At 49.2% G+C, this 21,821-nt stretch overlaps 1 protein-coding gene across 2 annotated transcripts in view; it reads right to left on the bottom strand.

Moving 5' to 3' along the window:
• Window positions 1-21,821, bottom strand: part of IL4R (interleukin 4 receptor) — a 50,625-nt gene that overhangs the window by 6,534 nt on the left and 22,270 nt on the right. For both annotated transcript variants that reach the window (XM_073015254.1, XM_007988409.3), the window contains exons 2-7: window positions 16,801-16,888; window positions 14,807-14,945; window positions 12,023-12,174; window positions 9,792-9,943; window positions 5,973-6,129; window positions 2,785-2,884 (exon numbers count right to left, since the gene is read on the bottom strand). In XM_073015254.1, coding sequence (XP_072871355.1) covers window positions 2,785-2,884; window positions 5,973-6,129; window positions 9,792-9,943; window positions 12,023-12,174; window positions 14,807-14,945; window positions 16,801-16,870 — 770 coding nt within the window. In that variant the 5' untranslated portion in view covers window positions 16,871-16,888. The remainder of the gene's footprint in view (window positions 1-2,784; window positions 2,885-5,972; window positions 6,130-9,791; window positions 9,944-12,022; window positions 12,175-14,806; window positions 14,946-16,800; window positions 16,889-21,821) is intronic.

Genomic DNA, 21,821 nt, shown 5'->3' with positions numbered 1-21,821 from the left:
AACTGACCTTCAAGAGGGACAAATGGATGATAAATGGAGGCAGAAATGCTTATATGAGGTCAGGCATGGTGGCTCATGCCTGTAATCCCAGCATTTGGGGAGGCGGAGGCAGGTGGATCACCTGAAGTTTGAGACCAGCCTGGCCAACATAGTGACACCCCGTCTCTACTAAAAATACAAAACTTAGCCAGGCATGGTGGCACGCACCTGTAATCCCAGCTACTCAGGAGGCTGAGGGAGGAGAATCCCTTGAACCCAGGAGGCAGAGGTTGTGGTGAGCCAAGATCACGCCACTGCACTATAGCCTGGGTGACAGAGTGAGACTCCATCTCAAAAAAAAGAGAAAGAAAGAAAGAAATGCTTATATGAGGTCAATCATTCATGGCAATAAGTGCCATGAATAAAGATAAAGGGGTAGAAGTTCAAGACCAGCCTGGGCTACATAAGTGACAGCCAGTCTCTACAAAATGTAAGAAAATTGGCCAGGCACAATGGCTCATGCCTGTAATCCCAGCACCTTGGGAGGCTGAGGCAGGTGGATCACTTGAGGTCAGGAATTCAAGACCATCCTGGCCAACATGGTGAAACCCCATCTCCACTAAAAATAGTAGTGTGGTAGCGCATGCCTGTAATCCCAGCTACTCGGAAGGCTAAGGCAGAATAATTGCTTGAACCCAGAAGGCGGAGGTTGCAGTGAGTCGAGATCACACCGCTGCACTCCAGCTTGGTCTTTGAGACTCCATCTCAAAAATAAAATGAAATAATAAAATAAAATAAATAAAATAAAATAAAATAAAATAAAATAAAATAAAATAAAATAAAATAAAGAAAACTAGCCAGGCCTGGTGGCACACGCCTGTTGTCCCAGCTACTCTGGAAGTTGAAATGGGAGGATCGCTTTAGCCCAGGAATTGGAGGCTGCAGTGAGCCATAACCATGCCACTGCACTCCAGCCTGGGTAACAGAGTGAGACCCTGTCTAAAAAACAGAACAAAACAAGAAACCAAAGACAAAGAACAGCAAAGAGGCAGGCATGTTGGGATATGGTGATGGGGAGTGGGAAGAGGTACAGGTGATGGGGAAACTGAGGCTCAGAGCAAGGCAATCAGCCCAAGGTTGCCTGGAGGCATCAGTGACAAGATATGGAGGAGAATTTGCATTCCCTGCCTACCTAATGTGTGCCGGGCCAAGAGCGGGCACTTTCATCAATCATGTGAATAATCCTCAGCCACCTCTAATCCTGACTTGGTGAGGTTGAGCTTGCTAGTCCCATTTCAGAGACGGGAGGACTGAGGCTCTGAGACACCATGATTCCAAGAGCTGGCAAGAGCTCTCTGGAAACAATGCTCCTTCCACCACCACCTACCTACCAGTCACTCGCCCCTCATCTCGTCCCTTAGCCTTTACTGTGATTCGGCCTCTTCTGGCTGATGGAATATGTTCTCACCATCACTCTCAATCTGCAAAGCAGGAACCCCAGGCTCAGGGGTTTCAGCAACTTGTCAGCCACCAGCTACCGAGCTGAATCCAAGGCCAGGATTCAAACCCAGGTCTCCTGACTCCATCAGGCTCAGGGGTTTCAGCAACTTGTCAGCCACCAGCTACCGAGCTTGAATCCAAGGCCAGGATTCAAACCCAGGTCTCCTGACTCCATCAGGGCAATCGTCGCAAATTCCTCTGGCTCTTACCACATACCCCCAAATGGCCCCAATTGCCCAGGCAGCCAGTGTCGTAAGGGGACGTGGGATGACTCTATCTTGCTTGTCCCTGGCCAGCTCATTCTCCCCAGTCAGGGCCCCCCTCAGATTTTCCCTCCTTGGAGACCCTTATCCTGGTCCTCCCTTGCAAAGAGCACCCCAGAAGATCTCTGACCTGCACCCTGGTCTAGTGCATTCAGAGCTTGGGTCACTATGGAAAACCATCTGTTCATCATTGATATGTATTCTGTCTCCCCACTAAGATGCCGGTTTTAGAAATGTGGTGTCCTGGCCAGGCGCAGTGGCTCAGGTCTGTAATCCCAGCACTTTGGGAGGCTGAGGCGGGCAGACCATGAGGTCAAGAGTTCAAGACCAGCCTGACCAACATGGTGAAATCCCGTCTCTACTAAAAATACAAAAAATTAGCCAGGCATGGTGGCGTGCACCTGTAATCCCAGCTACTCAGGAGGCTGAGGCAGAAGAATCGCTTGAACCCGGGAGGCGGAGGTTGCTGTTAGCCGAGATCGTGCCACTGCACCAGCCTGGGCAACAGAGCGAGACCCCATCTCAAAACAAAAACAGGCCGGGCGCGGTGGCTCAAGCCTGTAATCCCAGCACTTTGGGAGGCCGAGGCGGGCGGATCACGAGGTCAGGAGATCGAGACCATCCTGGCTAACAGGGTGAAACTCCGTCTCTACTAAAAAAAATACAAAAAACTAGCCGGGCGAGGTGGCGGGCGCCTGTAGTCCCAGCTACTCGGGAGGCTGAGGCAGGAGAATGACCGGAACCCGGGAGGCGGAGCTTGCAGTGAGCTGAGATCCGGCCACTGCACTCCAGCCTGGGCGACAGAGCGAGACTCCGTCTCAAAAAAAAAAAAAAAAAAAAAACAAAAACAAAAACAAAAACAAAAGCAAAACTGGGGTCCTTGTTGATCTCGTTCTCAGCTCCACTCTCAAGGTGTGTAGTAGCTGCTCAATAAATATGTATTATTGAATGAGAGGACTGCAAAGGGGCAGATTGGAGGGGCAAGTCCCTGCCACCCTGCACTCCAGAGGGACCGCTCGGTGGCACTGGGCCCAGGACTCACTTGGTGATGCCGAAATAGCACGACAGGCAGAAGACCAGGATGACAATGCAGGAAGCGCTGACACCCCACACGAGGCGCTGCTCGAAGGGCTCCCTGTAGGCTGGAATTGGGAGGGGAAGCCATGAGCTGGAGTCAGCCATGGTACAGCCCGGGCTCCACTTCTCAGAACTGGAGACCCAGGGTCAAGACCCTCCTCCGAGACCCTCCACGATCTGGCTGCCGACCAACCCTCCACCTCATCTCCCCCAACTCTCCCTCTTGCACATTGAGTCCTCGTCACACCAGCCGCCTCATTGCCCCCTGCTCCTCCAAAGCTCAGTGCCACCTCCAGATCTTGAACTTGCTGCTCTTTCTTTCCGGAAGCACAGAAGTCAAATGCACCGACCTAGAAGCCGGATGGCTCCGTGCTGTGTGACACAGGACAAGTCCCTTACCTTCTCTGTGCCTCAGCATCCTCATCTGTACTATGAGGCTAATGACAGAACTTATCGTGCAGGGCTGTTGCGAGGATTGCATGATGAATCAATAGATAATGCACTCAGAACAGAGTGGCCTGTCCACACCATTAGCTGCCTTCATCTCAACATGGCTGACTCCTCCTTGTTCACTTTCATCGTCACATTCTCTGAAAAGTCTTCCCTGACACCCTCCCTATGGTTGCCCTCCCATCGCTCCATCGCCTTCCTCTGCTTTTATTTTCTTCCTCACACTCACTGTCATCCGGATCCATGTGATTTCTTTCTTTCTTTATATGTCTGCTTTTTGTCTCTCCCCTCCAGAATGTCAGCTCCACAAGAGTGGGGATTTCTGTCTGCTTTGTTCATCGCTGATTCCCCAGTGTCTAGCACAGGGCTAGCCATGTAGGATGAACTCAGTAACTATTTGCTGAAATAATTAATGAGGGTCCTACACATCGTATCTGTTTCATATAAGCTAATTCCCTTCCCCAGGTCAATGGCAGAGAAGAATCAATTCAAAACCTTCCCAAGCACCTGGTTCTGTGCTGGGCTCTGGAGATACAGCCATGGAGACCCTGCCTACGGAGCTCACAGCCCAGGGCGGGAGACACGTGGCTCAACTGATATCCACAGTGCAGGATGAGCAATGCTGAGAGGGCTGTGCGGTGGCAGGGTCGGGGTACTGCCAGCCGCCACTGCACCCACCACGTTGAAGAATCTTCTTTCATCGAGTTTTCACAATAGCCCTTACTCCTCCCATTATACAGATGGGGAAACTGAAGCAGTCTTCTTCACTCAACAGCTTTTTCCTGTCTCCGTTGTCAGGGAGCCATGACCACCCTAAGGCTTGGGCCAATCACGATTATCCTGTTCCCTTTTCCAGGCATTGGAGTTCCCAGTCTTCCTTGCAATGAGCAAGTAACAGTAACCATGTAACATGTAACAGTCCTGGCCAATGAGAAGTAAGGGGAATTGTGCTAGGGAAGCTTCTAGAAAGATGTTTGCTTCCCGATGAAAAAAGAGAGATGCACAAGGTACACTCTCTCGTAGCAGCCTTTCCTTTCCTTCCTGCTTTATGTAAGGCAGGGTGCAACGGCCAACCTGAGGGCATGGGTGGCAAGTGTAAGGATAAAATGCCACTGTGTGAAGGATGGCAGAAGGGAAGAGATATCACTTGGCTGCTGTACAAACCCCAGTAGGTCCATTTGTAAGATTTCATTTTATGTGAGACAATCAATATTTCTACTGCAAAAGACCTGTGGGATACCTCACTGAAAAGAGTTGTTTCTGGGATGTAGGTTTCAAGTGAGAAAGTTCCCAGCCTCCTTTGTGGCTATGTGTAGTCATGTAACCATTTTCACCAATAGAATTTGAGAGGAAGTGATGTGGCCCACTTCCGGGCTGCCTGCTTTCAAGAAGCAGATGTGCTCTCCACACCATCACGCCTCTTCTGCTGGCTGGATGCAGAATGGTGGGGCCCTAGAGCAGGGATTCTTCACTTGGGGTTGGTGGACCAACATGGCTGCAGGTAGAATTCAGGGCTCTGAGAACTTGGATGGGAAAGAAATTACATCTTTATTTTCCCTAACCTCTGACACCTGGCATCTTCCATTAAGGATGGAGGAAGGAGCCAGGAACACTGGCTCCCACCTGCAATCCCAGCACTTTGGGAAGCCAAGATGGGAGCATCACTGTAGCCCACGAGGTCAAGAGCAGCCTGGACAACGTAGTGAGACCCTGTCTCTATTCATTTTTAAATTTTTAAAATAAAATTTAAATTTAAATTTAAAAATGAATAGAGGGAGGAGACCCCAGTAATGATAGCATCAGTAATCCTGTCCCCAGGAAAACTCACAGCTATTCTCATACCACATCACAATTTCAGTATCATGAAGTATTATTTATGCTCATCTACTTTGAAATTACACTAATTATGAGATCTACCCCTAGAACTTATTTATATCTTAATAAAGAAGCACATATATCCCTAGATTAAAAATGTGTTTAAATATTTTATAACTGCATTTCAATACAATTAGTTTCCTCTGTAATTCTATTTATTTTATTTTATTTTATTTTATTTTATTTTATTTTATTTATTTATTTTTAGAGATGGGCTCTTCCCCACCCAGGTGGGAGTACAGTAGTACGATCACAGCTCACTGAAGCCTCAAACTCCTGGGCTCAGGTGAACCTCCCACCTCAGCCTTCCCAGTACCTGGGACTACAAGTGCATGCCACCATGCCTGACTAATTTTTTGTACAGATGGGGGTTTCACTATGTTGCCCAGGCTGGGATTTTATGTATTTAAAAATATTCTGAGATGAGGTCCATAGGCTTCACCAGGCTGCCAAATGGAACCAGGACACAAAAACAGTTAAGAATCTTTGTCCTGGAGAATGATGGCACCACAAGATGGACAGAACCTCACTCCCCAGATTTCTATAGGTAGGGAAACCACCCACAAACCAGCAACATTCACATTAGCTTGTTACATGAGCAAGAAATATATTCCGATAGTGTTAAGCCATGGAAATTGTGGGCTTGTTTGTTACTGCAGCCTAGCCTGCCTACCTGATTGATACACCATGGAAGGTGGTAATTTCATTATTTGCCATTAGAGGCATCCTATGATATAAAAACCCAGAGACTCAGCCAGGAGAAGCATCTGGCCACAGGGGAAGAATGGAGAGTGGAGATTAGCATTGCTAAGGCCTCTTGATACTCACAGTTGTACCACTTGGTGCTGGGGCTCCACTCACTCCAGGTGGTGTTATAGTGCTGAGCCCAGGCCCTCACCCGTGCCCTGTAGGAAATCCCAGACTTCAGGGTGCTGGCTGGGATGCGGAGGGTGGGTTTTAGGTAGGTCACGTTATAGATTCTGAACTGGTAGAGAAAAGGGAGATGTTAGTGCACCAGCCAGGAGCGAGGGGGACCAGTGCCCACCCTGGTTGCTGTCCTTAGCTGACCCCTCCATGTTTAAGAGCCATCAGCTTAGGTATTTGGTTGTTCGTCCTGTTTAGGTCTTTGCTTGCCACCTCTGTAACTGTGACCAGGCCAAAGCAACACAGGTTAGGCTCCCCGACTCATTAGCTGTATTATGTTACTTAGGCAAGTTGTTTAACCTTTCTGAGTTTTCGTGAGATAATTCAATATCATCTGTAAAACAAGGGTAAGAGTCCCCACTACCACTTCCGGGCTGTGTGACCTTAAGTAAGTGACATAACCTCTCTGGACCTCAATATCTTCATCTGCAAAATGAGGGTAATAAAAGAGCCTATCTCCCTCCCTCCCCTCAGGGTTGTGGTGATAAGGAAATGGGTTAACATAGGTAAGTATTTTGAATAGGGTTTGGTATACAAAAAGCACAGGGTGATCTTTCTGAAGGACTAGCAGGGTCAAGGCATCTCTCTCTGTCCTTCATGGGCTTCCTAGTGTCTCCACGGTCAAGTCCAAACTCATTGGCCTAGAATCTAATGCTCTGCCCAACCTAGCCTTCACTGAGAAGTGACCTCCAAGATATGTCGTTAAGTAAACAAGGTAAGATGCAGATGCGTATGTGTTCTCTGCTTCCTTTTATGTTTTTGTTTGTTTGTTTGTTTTGTTTTTTTAAAGAGAGATGGGGCCGGGCATGGTTCACCCCTGTAATCCCAGCACTTTGGGAGGCCAAAGTGGGTGGATCACTTGAGTGAGGAGTTCAAGACCAGCCTGGCCAATATGGTGAAACCCTGTCTCTACTAAAAATACAAAAATTAGCTGGGTGTGGTGGCAGGCGCCTGTAATCCCGGCTACTCAGGAGGCTGAGGCAGAAGAATCGTTTGAACCCAGGAAGCGGAGATTGCAGTGAGCTGAGATTACACCACTGCAATCCAGCCTGGGTGACAGAGCGAGACTTTGTCTCAAAAAAACAAAAAGAAAGAAAGAGATGGCACAAGGATCATTGCAGACAAACCTAAGATGGCCCCCAGGATCCCCACTTTGAATCATGTCTTTGTGTCATCTGGTCTTCTCGAGTGTGGGCAGGACCTGCTACTTGTTTCTAACCCATAGAATATGGTAAAGGTGATGAGATAAATAGAGGATTTCATGGATGTGATTATATTACAGAAGACTGCAAGTCTCTCTGCCTTGATGGCTTTGCAAAGGGCACACGGGAAGGAATGTGGGGTTAACTACAACCAAAAGCCAGCACGAAACTGAGGCTCTCAGTTCAACAGCCTGCCAGGACCTGAAGGTCACCAATATCATATGAGCTTAGAAGTGACCCTTCCCCAGTTGAGCCTCAGATGAAACTGCAGCCCCAGCCCACAACTTGATTATAGCCTCCCGAGACTCTAAAGCAGAGAACCTGGCTAAGCTATGTTCAGACTCCCAACCCACAGAAACTGTGAGATAATAAATGGGTGTTGTTTAAAGCTGTGAAGCTGGTGGTGCCATTATTATGCAGCAATAGAAAATTAAGACAGCGATGAATGAACACACACATTTGCTTGTATAGACGAAAGCTCTCTCTAGAGGATGCACATGCCCTCTGCCTGCCCTAACCTTGCCTCCTTTTCCCTCCTGGCAAGAGACAGATAGCAGTCGTCAGTCTCTGGGAAGAAAAACAGGAGGCTGCAGTCAGGAGAGAAACGTATTTCCATTCTAAGTCCTTTTGTACCATTTGTATTTTTATTTCATGTAACTATTACTTTCACCCTCCAAAAAAGCTTTAAAAAGTGATAAATGAACGCTGACCACGATGGCAAGTGAGCAACCTGAGTTCTCATCCTGTCACCCCTCTCCCTGCGAGATCCAGGGCTATGCACCTCCCTCTCCTCCTCCTCAGCCCCCGGCAGTTTCTTCCTGGTTCCTGGCAGCTCCATTTCTGCTTGTGGTTGGAAGCACATTTGGGGAAATCTGGTGCAAAGTGAGCCAAGGGGAGTTTTTCACAAGAAAGAAGCAAAGTCCCAACAGATTGCTGGAGCAATTGCAGGGAGTTCAGAGATTTTCCTATTACAGAGGAGCTGAGGGCGGGGTGTGAGTTGAGGGGAGACTAGAGAAGGGAGGGAAAATTCTCACTCCCTTTCATCTTTCTTTCTAAACAAGAGTAAACAAGAAGCAATAGCTAGATTACCGAAGAAATTGTACACCCTGGAAGGGAGCTGGGAACTGGGAAATGTTTTGTTAAGAAACAAAAGAGAAATCTGAGCTTCCAAGGAACTACTTGCGGTTTGTCTGTTTTCTTAACAAGAAGGTCAGGTGTTCAGGAGACCATCTCTGAGAGAAATGTCCATGGGAGGAAAAAGAGCACACAGGCTTGGGAGTTCAAATACTGGGCACAAATCTCAGATCTGGGCTGGATGCAGTGGCTCAAGCCTGTAATCCCAGCAGCCTGGGAGGCCGAGCCAGGGGGATCACGTGAAGCCAGGAGATCCAGACCAGCCTAGACAACATGGCGAGACCCAGAGATTATCCCTTCAATGGGAATGTGAGGAAGGTGGATTCAGGGTAGGGAAACATGGGTGGCAGGAAATGACCTTCCCGCACACCGGCAGCAAAAATAGGGGGACTCAGCCACCCCCTGTGGACGGTACCTGCCATTATTGACCTGACAGTTTCCTGTAAATCCTCTCGCTCTTTTTAAAGATGTCAGTACATGTATTTAAGGAGGAACTCCACTGGCCAGGTGCGGTGGCTCACACCTGTAATCCCAGCACTTTGGGAGGCTGAGGCGGGTGGATCACCTGAGGTCAGGAGTTCGAGACTAGCCTGGCCAAGACGGTGAAACCCCATCTCTACTAAAAATACAAACATCAGCCGGGCATGGTGACAGCCGCCTGTAGTCCCGGCTGCTCAGGAGGCTGAGGCAGGAGAATTGCTAGAACCCAGGAGGTGGAGGTTGCAGTGAGCCGAGATGGCACCACTGCACTCCAGCCTGGGTGACAGAGCGAGACACTGTCTCAAAACAAACAAACAAACAAACAACAAAAACTCCACTACCACTACCGTGAAGCGAATGTCAGGACTAACTGCCATGTGGACCAAGCAACTAACTGACCTTGTTTTCTTGGGAAAGTCTAAGCCTGGGGAAAGTCTAAGCCTCACTTCATTAAGAGGAATTAGTAAACGAGTCAGCTCGCAGAGACTTCCTCCTTACCCGGATGGCCTCAAAGGGGAACTGACATGGGTCACTGTCTCTTGAGTCAGTATTCTTCTCTTCAATAATAGGGTTAATCAAGTGAGCTGTGGGTGTGCCACCTACGATCGCTTGTGTCCCCCAAACTGGGAAACACAGACGCAGCCCACAGCCCTAACCTTTACAGATGCGGAGCAGTGAGCAGAAATAACTCCCTTTCTCTGATGTGCGGGGTGGAAGTGAAGGGGGGGCCAGGAAGTGAAGGGACTTGCCTAGGGCAGAGCCGGGTGAGAAGCCAGTCTCTAGCTCCTGGGATTTGCTATCCAGTCCCAGGGTCTGCTAGGCTCCTGGCTCCAGGGACTGGGCCCCTGCTGGTCACCCACCCTGTTCCCCAGAGGTCACAGAAAAACGTCGAAGCATGCCCACTCACATCTGCCGGGTCGTTTTCACTCCAAATGTTGACTGCATAGGTGAGATCATTATACAGGTAATTGTCAGGGGGATACGGGTTGCTCCAGGTCAGTAGCACAGTGTCGGAGATATTGGTGTGAACCGTGAGGTTTCCTGGGGCCCTGGGTTTCACTGCAGGAGAAGCGGCATCTGTGTGAGGATCTATGCAGTGACTCCCCCATCACCCAGTCCGGCCCCAGACTGCAAACCACAGCCACCACCCAGATTTTTGGTGGACAAAACCTCTGTAGCATACTTCTGGAGCACCACAGATTCAGAGCCATGATTTAATGTTGCTAAAATTCTACATAGAATTTTAGTGTTTATTAATTACCCTTTTTTTTTTTTTTGAGACAGGGTCCCACTGTGTTGCCCAGGCTGGAGTGCAGTGGCACAGTCACAGCTCACTGCAGCCTCAGTTGCCCAGGGCTCAAGTGATCTGCCTGCCTCGGGCTCCAAAAGTGCTGGGATTCCAGGCATGAGCCACCGCGCCTGGTCTTTATTAACCACCTTTCTACAGTGAAGGCAAAATGTATGAGCCAAAGTAACCCAAACTTCAGCATTTTTTTTTTTTTTTTTTTTTTTTGAGATGTAATGTCGCTCTGTCACCCACGCTGGAGTGCAGTAGCGTGATCTAGGTTCACTGCAACCTCCGCCTCCTGGGTTCAAGCCATTCTCCCACCTCAGCCTCCCCTCCCGAGTAGCTGGGATTACAGGCGCCTGCTACCATGCCAGACTAATTTTTTGCATTTTTAGTAGAGACGGGGTTTTACCATGTTGGCCAGGCTGGTCTCAAACTCCTGACCTCAAGTGATCCGCCCACCTCGGCCTCCCAAAGTGCTGGGATTATAGGCGTGAACCACCATGCCCAGTCTCAAACTTCAGCTTTTACAGCTGCATCCTTCACTCCTTTGGCCACATCTCCGTACTTTATGATGATTTACTGAGTATTTTTCTTTATTTTGATTGATCTGTTTTAAAACTTGGTCTCCTTTGAAGCAATCATATCCCTGAGACCTCGGGTTATACTATGCATCATGGGAATATAATATAATGCATTTTAATATGCATTAAAATCAATATACTAAAAATATATTTCATTTGTATTAAAACCCAAATGTAGGCTGGGTATGTAGGCTCACATCTGTAACCCCAGCACTTTAGGAGGCTGAGGCAAGAGGATCAGTTGAGGCCAGGAGTTTGCGACCAGCCAGCCTGAGCAACACAGTGAGACTCTCATCTCCACAAAAAACAAATTTTGTTAAGTTAGCTAGGTATGGTGATGCACACTTTAGTCCTAGCTACTCGGGAGGCTGAGGTGGGAGGATCACTTGAGCCCAGGAATTGGAAGCTGCAGTGAGCTATGATCGTATCACTGCACTGCAGCCTGGGTGACAGAGACCCTGTCTCTAAAAAAACAGGAAACACGTAAAAATAAAAATAAAATAAAAATGTAAAAATTATCTTAAAGTTCATTCATGGGTCAGTTTAAATAATGGGCTCCCAGCTACCAGCCCTGAGCAGACCTTCTGGAATGGCTGATGGCGCGGTGAACTGAGCCCTGCAGGGCCGTGGCCTTGAGTACTGCCTCTGCTGCTGAGAAGCTGTGTGACCCGAGGCAGGTTACTTGCCTTCTCAGAACCACAGTTCATTCAACTGCAAAATGGGGACAATAACTGTCTTCTGGAAACTGGGACTCAGAGAGGAAACATGACTTGCCCAAGGTCACACAGCAATGACCAATGTTTTAAACTCCTGTCACCACACCCCAGCAAGCTCACGGGAGGCTCCTGCAGGGACCCCAGGTACCAGGAGAAGGTCAACCTTCCACGGTCTAGACCATGTGAAGCCGCAGCAGCTGACCAGTGGACACAGAACAGAAGGACTGTTCCCAGTTCAGTTTTCAATCAGCAGCAGGCATGCCTTCAAGCAAGCACGCCTCATCTCAATACGCCTTCCTGGGCACTTAAGTTCAGAGGTGGAAAGCGCTGAGCTGAAGGGGGCTCAGTGGTCTACTGTGCCCAGCTCTGTTTCAAAGATGGGAGGACTGAGGCCCAGGCAGGGGCAGGAATCCCATCAGATTTGGGAAAATACAGGTGGCTTCCTCCTGCTATTGCTGTGACCCCACCACCTCCCCTGTCCAGCACACCCTCAGCCCAGGCGGTTGTGGGAACACACCCACCCACGCCCGCCACACTCTGCCCTGCTCACCATGCTCGCTGGGCTTGAAGGAACCCTTCCACAGCAGCTGCTGCCCAGCCCACAGGTCCAGCGTATAGTTGTCCATACTGACCACATCATCCATAAGCAGGTGGCACACGCACCCCACACCTCCGTTGTTCTCGGGGACACACGTGTGGGTTCTGCAGACACAGGGGCTGGTTAGGCTGGTCACCTGTAGGCTGGTTGGGCCCCACGGCTGTGCCCGGGACACGCCTCCAGGAACCGCATCATACTCCTCCAGCTTCCCGATCACTGACGTGAGGACAGATATGGGGGCCTGGGAGCGGCCAGCGTGTGCTGGGGGCGGCCGACCAGGGTTGCCTCTCTTGCTGGCCACATGCACCAGGGATGCTCCTCATACCTGCCTAGCTGCTGGCCCTGGTCCTGGGACTTAGCTTGTCCCTGAAAGCCCATGAAAGGGAAGAACCGGTGGCACTAATTAACTTAGAACAACATAAGCTGTGCATCGCAAAATTTGGCCATCGTAGGGTAATTCCAGTGTTCCACCTTAACAGCCAACCCACATCTCATGGGCTAAGCCAGGGGTCTGCAAACATTTTCTGTAAGAGGCCAGATAGTTAATATTTTGGACTTCAAAAACCATACAATTTCTTGTTTTTTGTTTTGTTTTGTTTTGTTTTGCTTTTTTTTTTTTTTTTTTTTTGGTTATTTGTATAAATTTAGGGGGTACAAGAGCTGTTTTTCTTTTTTTTTTTTCCGAGACAGAGTCTCGCTCTGACACCTAGACTAGAGTGCAGTGGTGCGATTTCAGCTCACTGCAACCTCCACCTCCTGGGCTCAAGCAATTCTCCTGCCACAGCCTCCCTAGTAGCTGGGATTACAGGTGTGCGCCACCACACCCAGCTAACTGTTGTATTTTTAGTAGAGACGCAGCTTCACCATGTTGGCCAGGCTGGTCTCGAACTCCTGGCCTCAAGTGATCTGCCCACCTCAGCCTCCCAAAGTGCTGGGATTACAGCTGTGAGCCACTGAGGTGCCTGGCCTTACAAGTGCAATTTTGATGGCAACCCCCAGATCTATTCTCACTGGATATGCTGCCTAGTGGTGAAGTCTGGGGTTTTGGTGGGTCCATCACCCGAATAGTTTACACTATGCCCACTAAGTAATTTCTTTTCCCTCACCCCCTCTCCCACCCTCCCAAGTCTTCAATGTCTATTATTCCATTGTACCTGGAATAATGCCCATGTGTACACATTATTTAACTCTTACTTATAAGTAAGAACTTATTACGTGCAGCATTTGACTTTCCATTGCTGAATTATTTCAATTAAGATAAAGGAGTAGGCCGGGCTCAGTGGCTCATGCCTGTAATCCCGGCACTTTGGGAGGCCGAAGCAGGTGGATCACCTGAGTTCAAGAGTTCGAGACCAGCTTCGCCAACATGGTGAAAGCCGGTCTCTACTAAAAATACAAAACATTAGCCAGGTGTGGTGGCAGGCACCAGTAATCCTAGCTACCCAGGAGGCTGAGACAGGAGAATCGCTTGAACCCAGGAGGCAGAGGTTGCAGTGAGTCAACATTGTGCCATTGTACTCCAGCCTGGGCAACAAGAGCAAAACTCCATCTCAAAAAAAAAGATAAAGGAGGGCCATGCAGTTTCTGTTACAACTACTCAATTCTGCTGATGTAGTGCAAAAGCAGCCAGTGTGTTTCAATAAAACTTTATTTACAAAAACAAGCAGTGGGCCAGATTTGGCTCACAGGCCATAGTTTGCCAGTCCCTGGACTATACCAATGGACACAAAGCACAGCCCATCTACCTTGGAATAATCATGGAATACCACCTCTACCAGTGTACCTTGCGTGCTGGTGTGCCATATATCCCCAGTCTACCCCGTAACTGTGCGTCTTGTGTATGTGATTATGTCCTGGGCACCAGTGTAACAAAGCATCCTGTGCACCATGGAGTAGCCCAGGGAACCACCTGACTCCTATGCCAGGTCCCCTCGTCCATCCACCATCACACTGAACTCCACTCTCAACACCACTCCTCAATCAAGGGTCTAGTCCAGTGGTTCTCAAAGTGTGGTCTGGGTCCACCAGGTCAAACTCTTTTCATCATAATACAGGGACATTATTTGCCTTTTCACACTCTCTCACTGGCATACAGTGGAATTTTCTAGAGGCTACATGACCTGTGATCGTGTCATTGATCTGATGATTTGTTGAATGGGGGTTTGCATGTTGTTGTGACTTAACATTTCTCCATTTTGGGCCAGGTACAGTGGCTCATGCCTATAATCCCAGTACTTTGGGAGGCTGAGGCAGGAGGATCACTGGAGCCCAGGAGTTTGAGACCAGCCTGGGCAACACAGTGAGACCTACATCTTGATAAGAAAAAAATTTTTAATTGTTTTAATTTTTTTAAAATTACAAAATTTCTCCATTGTAAGTTCTAATTAGGTAAACACAGAACGATGTGTTACCTAGATCAAAGCCCTTTGGGTCCTCACTTATTTTTAAGTGTGAAAAAGGGTCCTCAGACCAAAAAGTGTGAGAACTGCTGGTCTAGTCCAATATTCCAGCCGTATCCATGTGCCACATGGACCAACACTCCCAGCACACGCTCTGTTGTATCTTACATAACATGTCCTCGGAGATGGGACCTCCCCTCTAACACCATACCCAATAAACAGCAGCAAACCATACTCAGCATCCCGCGCTCCCGCGCACCACCTGGACCCAGCTCACTCTTGGGCCAAACCCTTTGGGCACGACCTCCCCAAACCTCCAGCTCCAGCGCAGGCTTACTCGGAGGACTGAAAAACCAGCTGGTACAACAGACGGAGCTCGGCGCTGCAGTTGGTGGGACCACCCATCTTCCACTCACAGGTAGAGATGCTCATGTAGTCGGAGACGCAGGTGGGCTCCTGCAGGACCTTCATGCTCCCTGGGGAGACACAGGAGCAGCCTGAGCGGCCAGGAACGCAACGCATGAGGGGGACTTGCACCCAAACAGGACCAAGGGGAACAGCACAAAACCACAGTGCAGGCAAAGTTGAGAGCCAGCGCCCACAGAGCTGGGGCCAGGACCAGAGCTGCTGGAGCTTCCCAGCTAGTGTCTGGATGACTGTGGGAGCCGAAGAAATACCCCTGGGTGTGGGGGCCATTAGAGAAGAATGAACCAAGTGCACCTTTATCTTATACAAACTTGACAATTTGTTCTTGGACAAATTAAAGAGAAAATATGTGGCACTTTAAGGAGTGCCATTCCATCACACCAAGCCTGTGCCCTCGAGCTAGGGGAAGTGCCACTTCCCTATTTGCCCACTATCTGTGCCCCTCTTAGTTCCCACCCCTTTCTGCCCTCTCTGTGCTCAGGAGGCTGATACCACAGTCTTCATCACCAGGTACCCTTGGCCTTTGGTTTCCAGTTGGGTTTGGCCAATGGGAGAGAGGAGATGGATGGGCTGGAGGAAACATTGACGCCCTCCTAGCTTGTCAGTGGCTGCAGCAGGACTGGAATCGGCAGGATGGACGCTGAGTTTGCTAAATTACCTGAACATGAGGCCACCCAGCCCCTGACCCTCAGGTGCCTCCATGCTCCCATGCTCAGTGCCACGCCCATCTCAGCTGACAACAACTTGCATAAGGGCTGACCATGTTAAGGAGCCATCTTAGATAGCAAATAAATACTCCAAGCTTATCTCATGTCCAGAACTAACTCCTGATTCCTGCCCCTCCCCAAAGTACCTTCTCTTCTGGCATCCTCCTGCATTTCAGAAATGACAACCGCATCCTTCCCAGTAGCTTGGGTCAGAAATCTTGGAGTCATCCTGACCACTTCTCTTTCTCTCTCTCTCTCTCACCCCAATTCCAATCTGTCCTCAAATCTGCCTCCCAGAGGGATCTGGAGCCTCTCATCTCCTCCACTCCAGACCTCCCTCCAGACCTCCCGGCTTCCACCCTCGTCCTTTCTCCACACGGCATCCTGAGGGGTCCTTTGGAACACAATGGACGATGTGGATCCTCTGCTCAAACACTGCAAGGTCCTTTTTGATTCAGCCACCCTGTCACTTTGCTGACCTTCACTCCTTCCTCCTGCTGCTCACTCTCCTCCGCCACATTCACTCTGTGCTCAAGCCTCCCGCCAGGCTTAGTGCTGGGCCTCTCTGCCAAGAATGAGCCTTCCCCAGATATCCGCACGGTTCCCGCTTCCTCCAAGTCAGCTCGATGACGCCTTCCCTGACTTCCCTACTTTAAACTGCAATCTCCCCACCCCACCCAGCTTCCCCAACCCCCTCTTATGCTGTTCTGTGTTCTTTTCCCATCACTGTCTCTCTCTTTTTTTTTTTTTAGACAGGATCTCACTCTCTCACCCAGGCTGGAGTGCAGTGGCATGATCACAGTACACTGCAGCCTTGACCTCCTGAGTTCAAGGGATCCTCCCACCTCAGCCTCCTGAGTAGCTGGGGCTACAGGCGTGCACCTCCACACCTGGCTAATATTTTTATTATTTGTAGAGACAAGGTCTCCCTATGTTGCCCAGGCTGACATTGAACTCCTGGGCTCAAGCGATCCTCCCGCCTTGGCCTCCCAAAGTGCTGGGATTACAGGTGTGAGCCACAACACCCGGCCCCCATCACTCTCTAACAATCTTTAGAATTTACTGATAATCAGGGCCACGTGTCATTGGCTGTCCCCTCCCACTGCAGTGTAATCTCCATAAGGCCAGGTGATATACCGCAGGACCCTGGCACACCATTAATAGTCAACAAATGAATGATTGAGAGGTGGTGACTTACCAGAGCTTGCCACCTGCAGCAGGACCAGGCAGCTCACAGGGAACAGGAGCCCAGAGCAAAGCCACCCCATTGGGAGATGCCAAGGCACCTGCAGAGAGAGAGCAAGCAGGTTAGTGCTGACCTGTGCTTCCAGCAGAGCTCATCTTACTCAACACGCAACCCTTCCCTGCCCTGGCCATTTGTTTGTTTGTTTTTCCGAGACAGAGTCTCCCTCTGTCTCCCAGGCTGGAGTGCAGTGGTGCGATCTCAGCTCACTGCAACCTCCACCTCCCGGGTTCAAGTGATTCTCCTGCCTCAACCTCCCGAGTAGCTGGGATTACATGTGCCCGCCACCACACTTGGCTAATTTTTGTATTTTTTGTAGAGACGAGGTTTCACCATGTTGGCCAGGCTGATCTTGAACTTCTGACCTCATGATCTGCCCCCCTGGGCTTCCAAAATGCTGGGATTACAGGCCTGAGCCACCACGCCCAGCCATGCCCTGGCCATTTGTGTCTCTGTGGACAACAGGTCCTCCACGTTCACCGAATTCTCTCTACAATCATGAAACAACACCCAGACCCACAAAGTCCAGAGGGTGAGCCACACAACACCTGTCCCGGGAGATGCTTCTGGATGTGGCCTTCCTTGGAGAACCCTCTACACATGTTTCTCTGATTATTTCCTGAGGTTTAAATACCTGCTCTGTCACTGACTAGATGTGAACCTTGAGCAAGTTGTGTTTCAGTGCCTCCGTTTCCTTATCTATAAAATGGGACTAAGAATAGCCCCATCTGATTGAGGTGCTGTGGGGATTAAACGAGCTAACACAGACAGAGCCCTCCAACAGTGACAGGAACACAGTAAAGTCTCAAGTAACGTTACCAGTCAGCTTAGTCCATACAGGCTGCTATAACAAAAATACCTTAAAGCAGGTAATTTACAAAGAACAGAAATGTATTGCTCTATTGGGTACAATGGTGTGTATCTCTAGTCCCAGCTACTCGGGAAGGTTGGGTGGATCCCTTGAGTCCAGGGGTTTGAGACCAGCCTAGGGAACATAGTGAGACCTCATGGTGAATTTTTGAAAATTGTTTTAAAAATTTTATTATTCAGGACAGACACAGTGGCTCACACCTGTATTTCCAGCACTTTGGGGGGCTGAGGTGGGAGGATCACCTGAGGTCAGGAGTTCAAGACCAGCCTGGCCAACATGGTGAAACTCCATCTCTACTAAAAATACAAAAACTACCCGAGTATGGTGGCAGCCACCTGTAATTCCAGCTACTCTGGAGGCTGAGGCAGGAGAATCGCTTGAACTGGGGTAGGCAGAGGTTGCAGTGAGCTGAGATCACGTCATTGTACTCCAGTCTGGGCGACAAGAGCAAGACTCAGTCTCAAAATAAATAAATAATAAATAAATAAATTTTCTAATTCATAGTTCTGGAGGCTGGGAAGTCCAAGATCACGACACTAGGAGATCCGGATCTGGTGACAGCCCATTCCTCACAGACAATGCCATGCTGCTGTGTCCTCATATGACAGAAAGGGTAAACACACTTCCTGCAGGCCCAGGGCACTAACCCCATTCATGACCAACCGCAGAGCCCTCATGACTTAATCACTTCTCCAAAGGCCCCATCTCTTAATATGACTACAATGGGAATGAAGTTTCAACATATGAATTTCGGGGAACACAGTCAGACCATAGCACCAGCTATTATCATTAAGAAAAAATGTTCAGAGGCCGGGTGTGATGGCTCACACCTGTAATCCCAGCACTTTGGGAGGCCAAGGAGGGAGGATGGCTTGAGCCCAGGAGTTGAAGACCAGCCTGGGCAACAGAGTGAGACCTCATCTCAATAAAAATTAAACAAAATCAGCCAGGCATGGTGGTGCATGCCTGTAATCCCAGTTACTTGGGAGGCTGAGGTGGGAAGATCATTTGAGCCTGGGCTGTCAAGGCTTCAGTAAGCCAAGATTGCACCACTGCACTCCAGCAAGACCCTATCATTAAAAAAAAAGAAAAAAAGAAAGTTTGGGAGGCCAAGGCAGGCAGATCATGAGGTCAGGAGTTTGAGACCAGCCTGGCCAACATAGTGAAGCCCTGTCTCTACTAAAAATGCAAAAATTAGCTGGGTGTGGTGGCACATACCTGTAGTCCCAGCTACTCGGGAGGCTGAGGCGGAAGAATCGCTTCAACCCAGGAGGCAGAAGCTGCAGTGAGCTGAGACCATGCCATTGCACTCCAGCCTGGGTGACAGAGTGAGACTCTGTCTCAAAAAAAAAAAAGGAAAGGAAAGGGAAGGGAGGGGAGGGGAGGGGAGGGAAAAGAAAAAAGAAGCAGAATCTCACGGAGTCAAGTGTGTACTTTTCCCCAGCACTTCTGGTACATAACGTCAAATCCCCTCCAAAAAGTGTGTACTAGGGCTGGGCGTGGTGGCTCACATCTGTAATCCCAGCACTTTGGGAGTTCACAACCAGCCTGGCCAACATGGTGAAACCCCGTCTCTACCAAAAATACAAAACAAATTAGCCGGGTGGTAGTGGTGCGCAACTGTAGTCCCAGCTACTCAGGAGGCTGAGGCAGGAGAATTGCTTGAGCCTGGGAGGCGGAGGTTGTGGTGAGCCAAGATCGCACCACTGCACTCTAGGCTGGGTGACACAGTGAGACCCTGTCGCAAAAGGAAAAAAAAGCATGCACTGGATTATATTCCCTGCAACATTTCAAGCGCCCATCCTTCGCTTCCCGCTTGGGTCTGTCTCCTGGGGTCTTGTTCAAAAAAGCAGCTCCCAGGCTTTGTTCTGCTAGTAAGTACTTCTTTGCCATTAAAAGCATTTCTCTTTTGGCGCTCTGGCTGTTTCTGTGACACAGGACTGGTTCCAAGGCTAACCTCTAGGCCCCTGCTGGATGCTCTCCCAGTGACTTGGGCACACTTCAGGGCCCTCCCCAGCAGGGCTCCACCTCCCTCTCCACCTGGGCCCAGCGCCCATGCATCCCATGCCTGCCACCTACACTTCTTAAACACACCAAACTCAGTCCCACCTCCACGCCCTTCCTTTCTCTGTCCCCTCTACCTGGAGGGAACTTCCCTTCTTTCCTTTCTTTCTTTCTTTTTTTTTTTTTTTTTAAATGGAGTCTTACTCTGTCACCCAAGCTGGAGTGTAGTGGCACAATCTCAACTCCCTGCAACATTTGCCTCCTGGGCTCAAGCAATCCTCCCACCGCAGCCTCCTGAGTAGCTGGGCCCACAGATGTGCGCCACGAGGCCTGGCTAAGTGTTTCTATTTTTGGTAGAGATGGGGTCTCATTATGTTGCCCAGGCTGGTCTCGAACTCCTGAGTTCAAGTGATCTGCCCGCCTTGGTCTCCCAAAGCACTGGGATTACAGGTGTGAGCCGCCGCACCCGGCCCTTCCTCCCTCACTCATGCTTTTCCTCTCTTCCCCTAATTTATGATGGCGCAAAATCCATGTGTGTTCAGTAGAAGCAGCACTTGGAGCACCCATACAACCATTCTGTTTTTCACTCTCAGTATTCCATAAACTGCATGAGCTATTCGACACTTTATAACCAAACAGGCTTTGTGTTAGATGACTTTGCCCAACTGTAGGCTAATGTAAGTGATCCGAGCTAGGTTAAGCTATGACGTTCAGTAGGTTAGGAGTATGAAGTGCATTTCTGACTTAATAATATTTTCAACTTATGATGAGTTTATGGGGACATAACCCCATCATTAAGAAACATCATGCACACACTCACGTATCTCCATAATGAATAAATTACCCCAATACCTCAGTGTGCATGTCAGAAAAACAAGGACATTCTCTGCATAACCACAAGACAACCACTGAAACCAGGAAATTTACAGTGATGCATCACCGCTATCTCATCCACTGCCCCCATTTACGTTTTGCTAATTGCCTCAATAATGCCCTTTAGACATCCAGGATCCAATCCAAGATCATTCATCACATTTGATTATCATGCCTTCCTGGTGACCAGGTCTTGGCTTCTCAATACTATTCTGTACTGAAAGGAACCAGAGCTCCTTAGAGAAATGGCTGATTCCAGGAGAAGGAAAAGTATCAGATAGGCTTGGAATTCTTGTGCCAGACAGTAAGGAAGTACTCAGCAGCTAGCTTGACCTGGACAAAATGGGCACAATTTGAGCATCAAAATGAATATTATGGTAGCCACTTGTAGCCCCTGGAGTTAAAGTCCAGGAGTCTGTAGTGACACAAATCAATAAATGGAGGAGGCCGGGTGCAGTGGTGTGTGCCTGTAATCCTAGCTTCTTGGGAGGCTGAGGCAGGAGGATGGCTTGAGCCTGGGAGTTGGAGGCTGCAGTGAGCGATGATCGCACCACCGCACTCCAGCCTGGGCAACACAGCCAGACTTCATCTCTAATAAATAGGGAAGAAGGGAAAGCTCTATTTTACTATGACAGCCTCAAAGTAACTCCCTGCAAAACTTGTATTGTATATTAACCAATGAGTGAAAATACGTATCAATGAACATTACAATACAGAAACCTGGCAGACACCACCTTCACCAGGTGATCTAAACGAACCATCAGCAATGGGACAAATTCCCGTCATCATCTCCGTGAAACAATGCCTGAGAAGAGCACAGCATTTCTTTTCCTGGGTTCCTGCCAAGGATGCATAAATCATCTGGAAACGTCAAATGTCCGCCGAGGGTCAGTCTATACAGGAACTGGCCGCTACTCCTCACGAAGTGCCGGGGGTACAAAGGACAAGCCAGTGTGGGACAACTGTCCCTTTTTAAATTGTCTGTCATCCTGACAGCCAGGGCCTGTCCCTTTCACCGCTGAGTCCCCAGTACCTACAACGGCGCCTGGTACATAGCACATGTTCAGTAACTGTTTGTTGATTAAATTCATTTTGGACCTGACGTGGGGCCCCTAACCAGCTCAGCATGAGGCTGCAAAGCTCTCTCTAGGGGGAGGCTCCATATCTGCTCAAAGCCCGAACTCGTCTTCCTTGCTGAGAGTTACAAAAGCAAAGTCTCAAGTAAAGG

This window comes from Chlorocebus sabaeus, chromosome 5 (assembly GCF_047675955.1).
Source record: "Chlorocebus sabaeus isolate Y175 chromosome 5, mChlSab1.0.hap1, whole genome shotgun sequence".
In the NCBI taxonomy this organism is placed as follows: Eukaryota; Metazoa; Chordata; class Mammalia; order Primates; family Cercopithecidae; genus Chlorocebus; species Chlorocebus sabaeus.
Note: the sequence above shows the minus strand (reverse complement) of the source record. Positions and strands in the feature narration are given on the sequence as shown.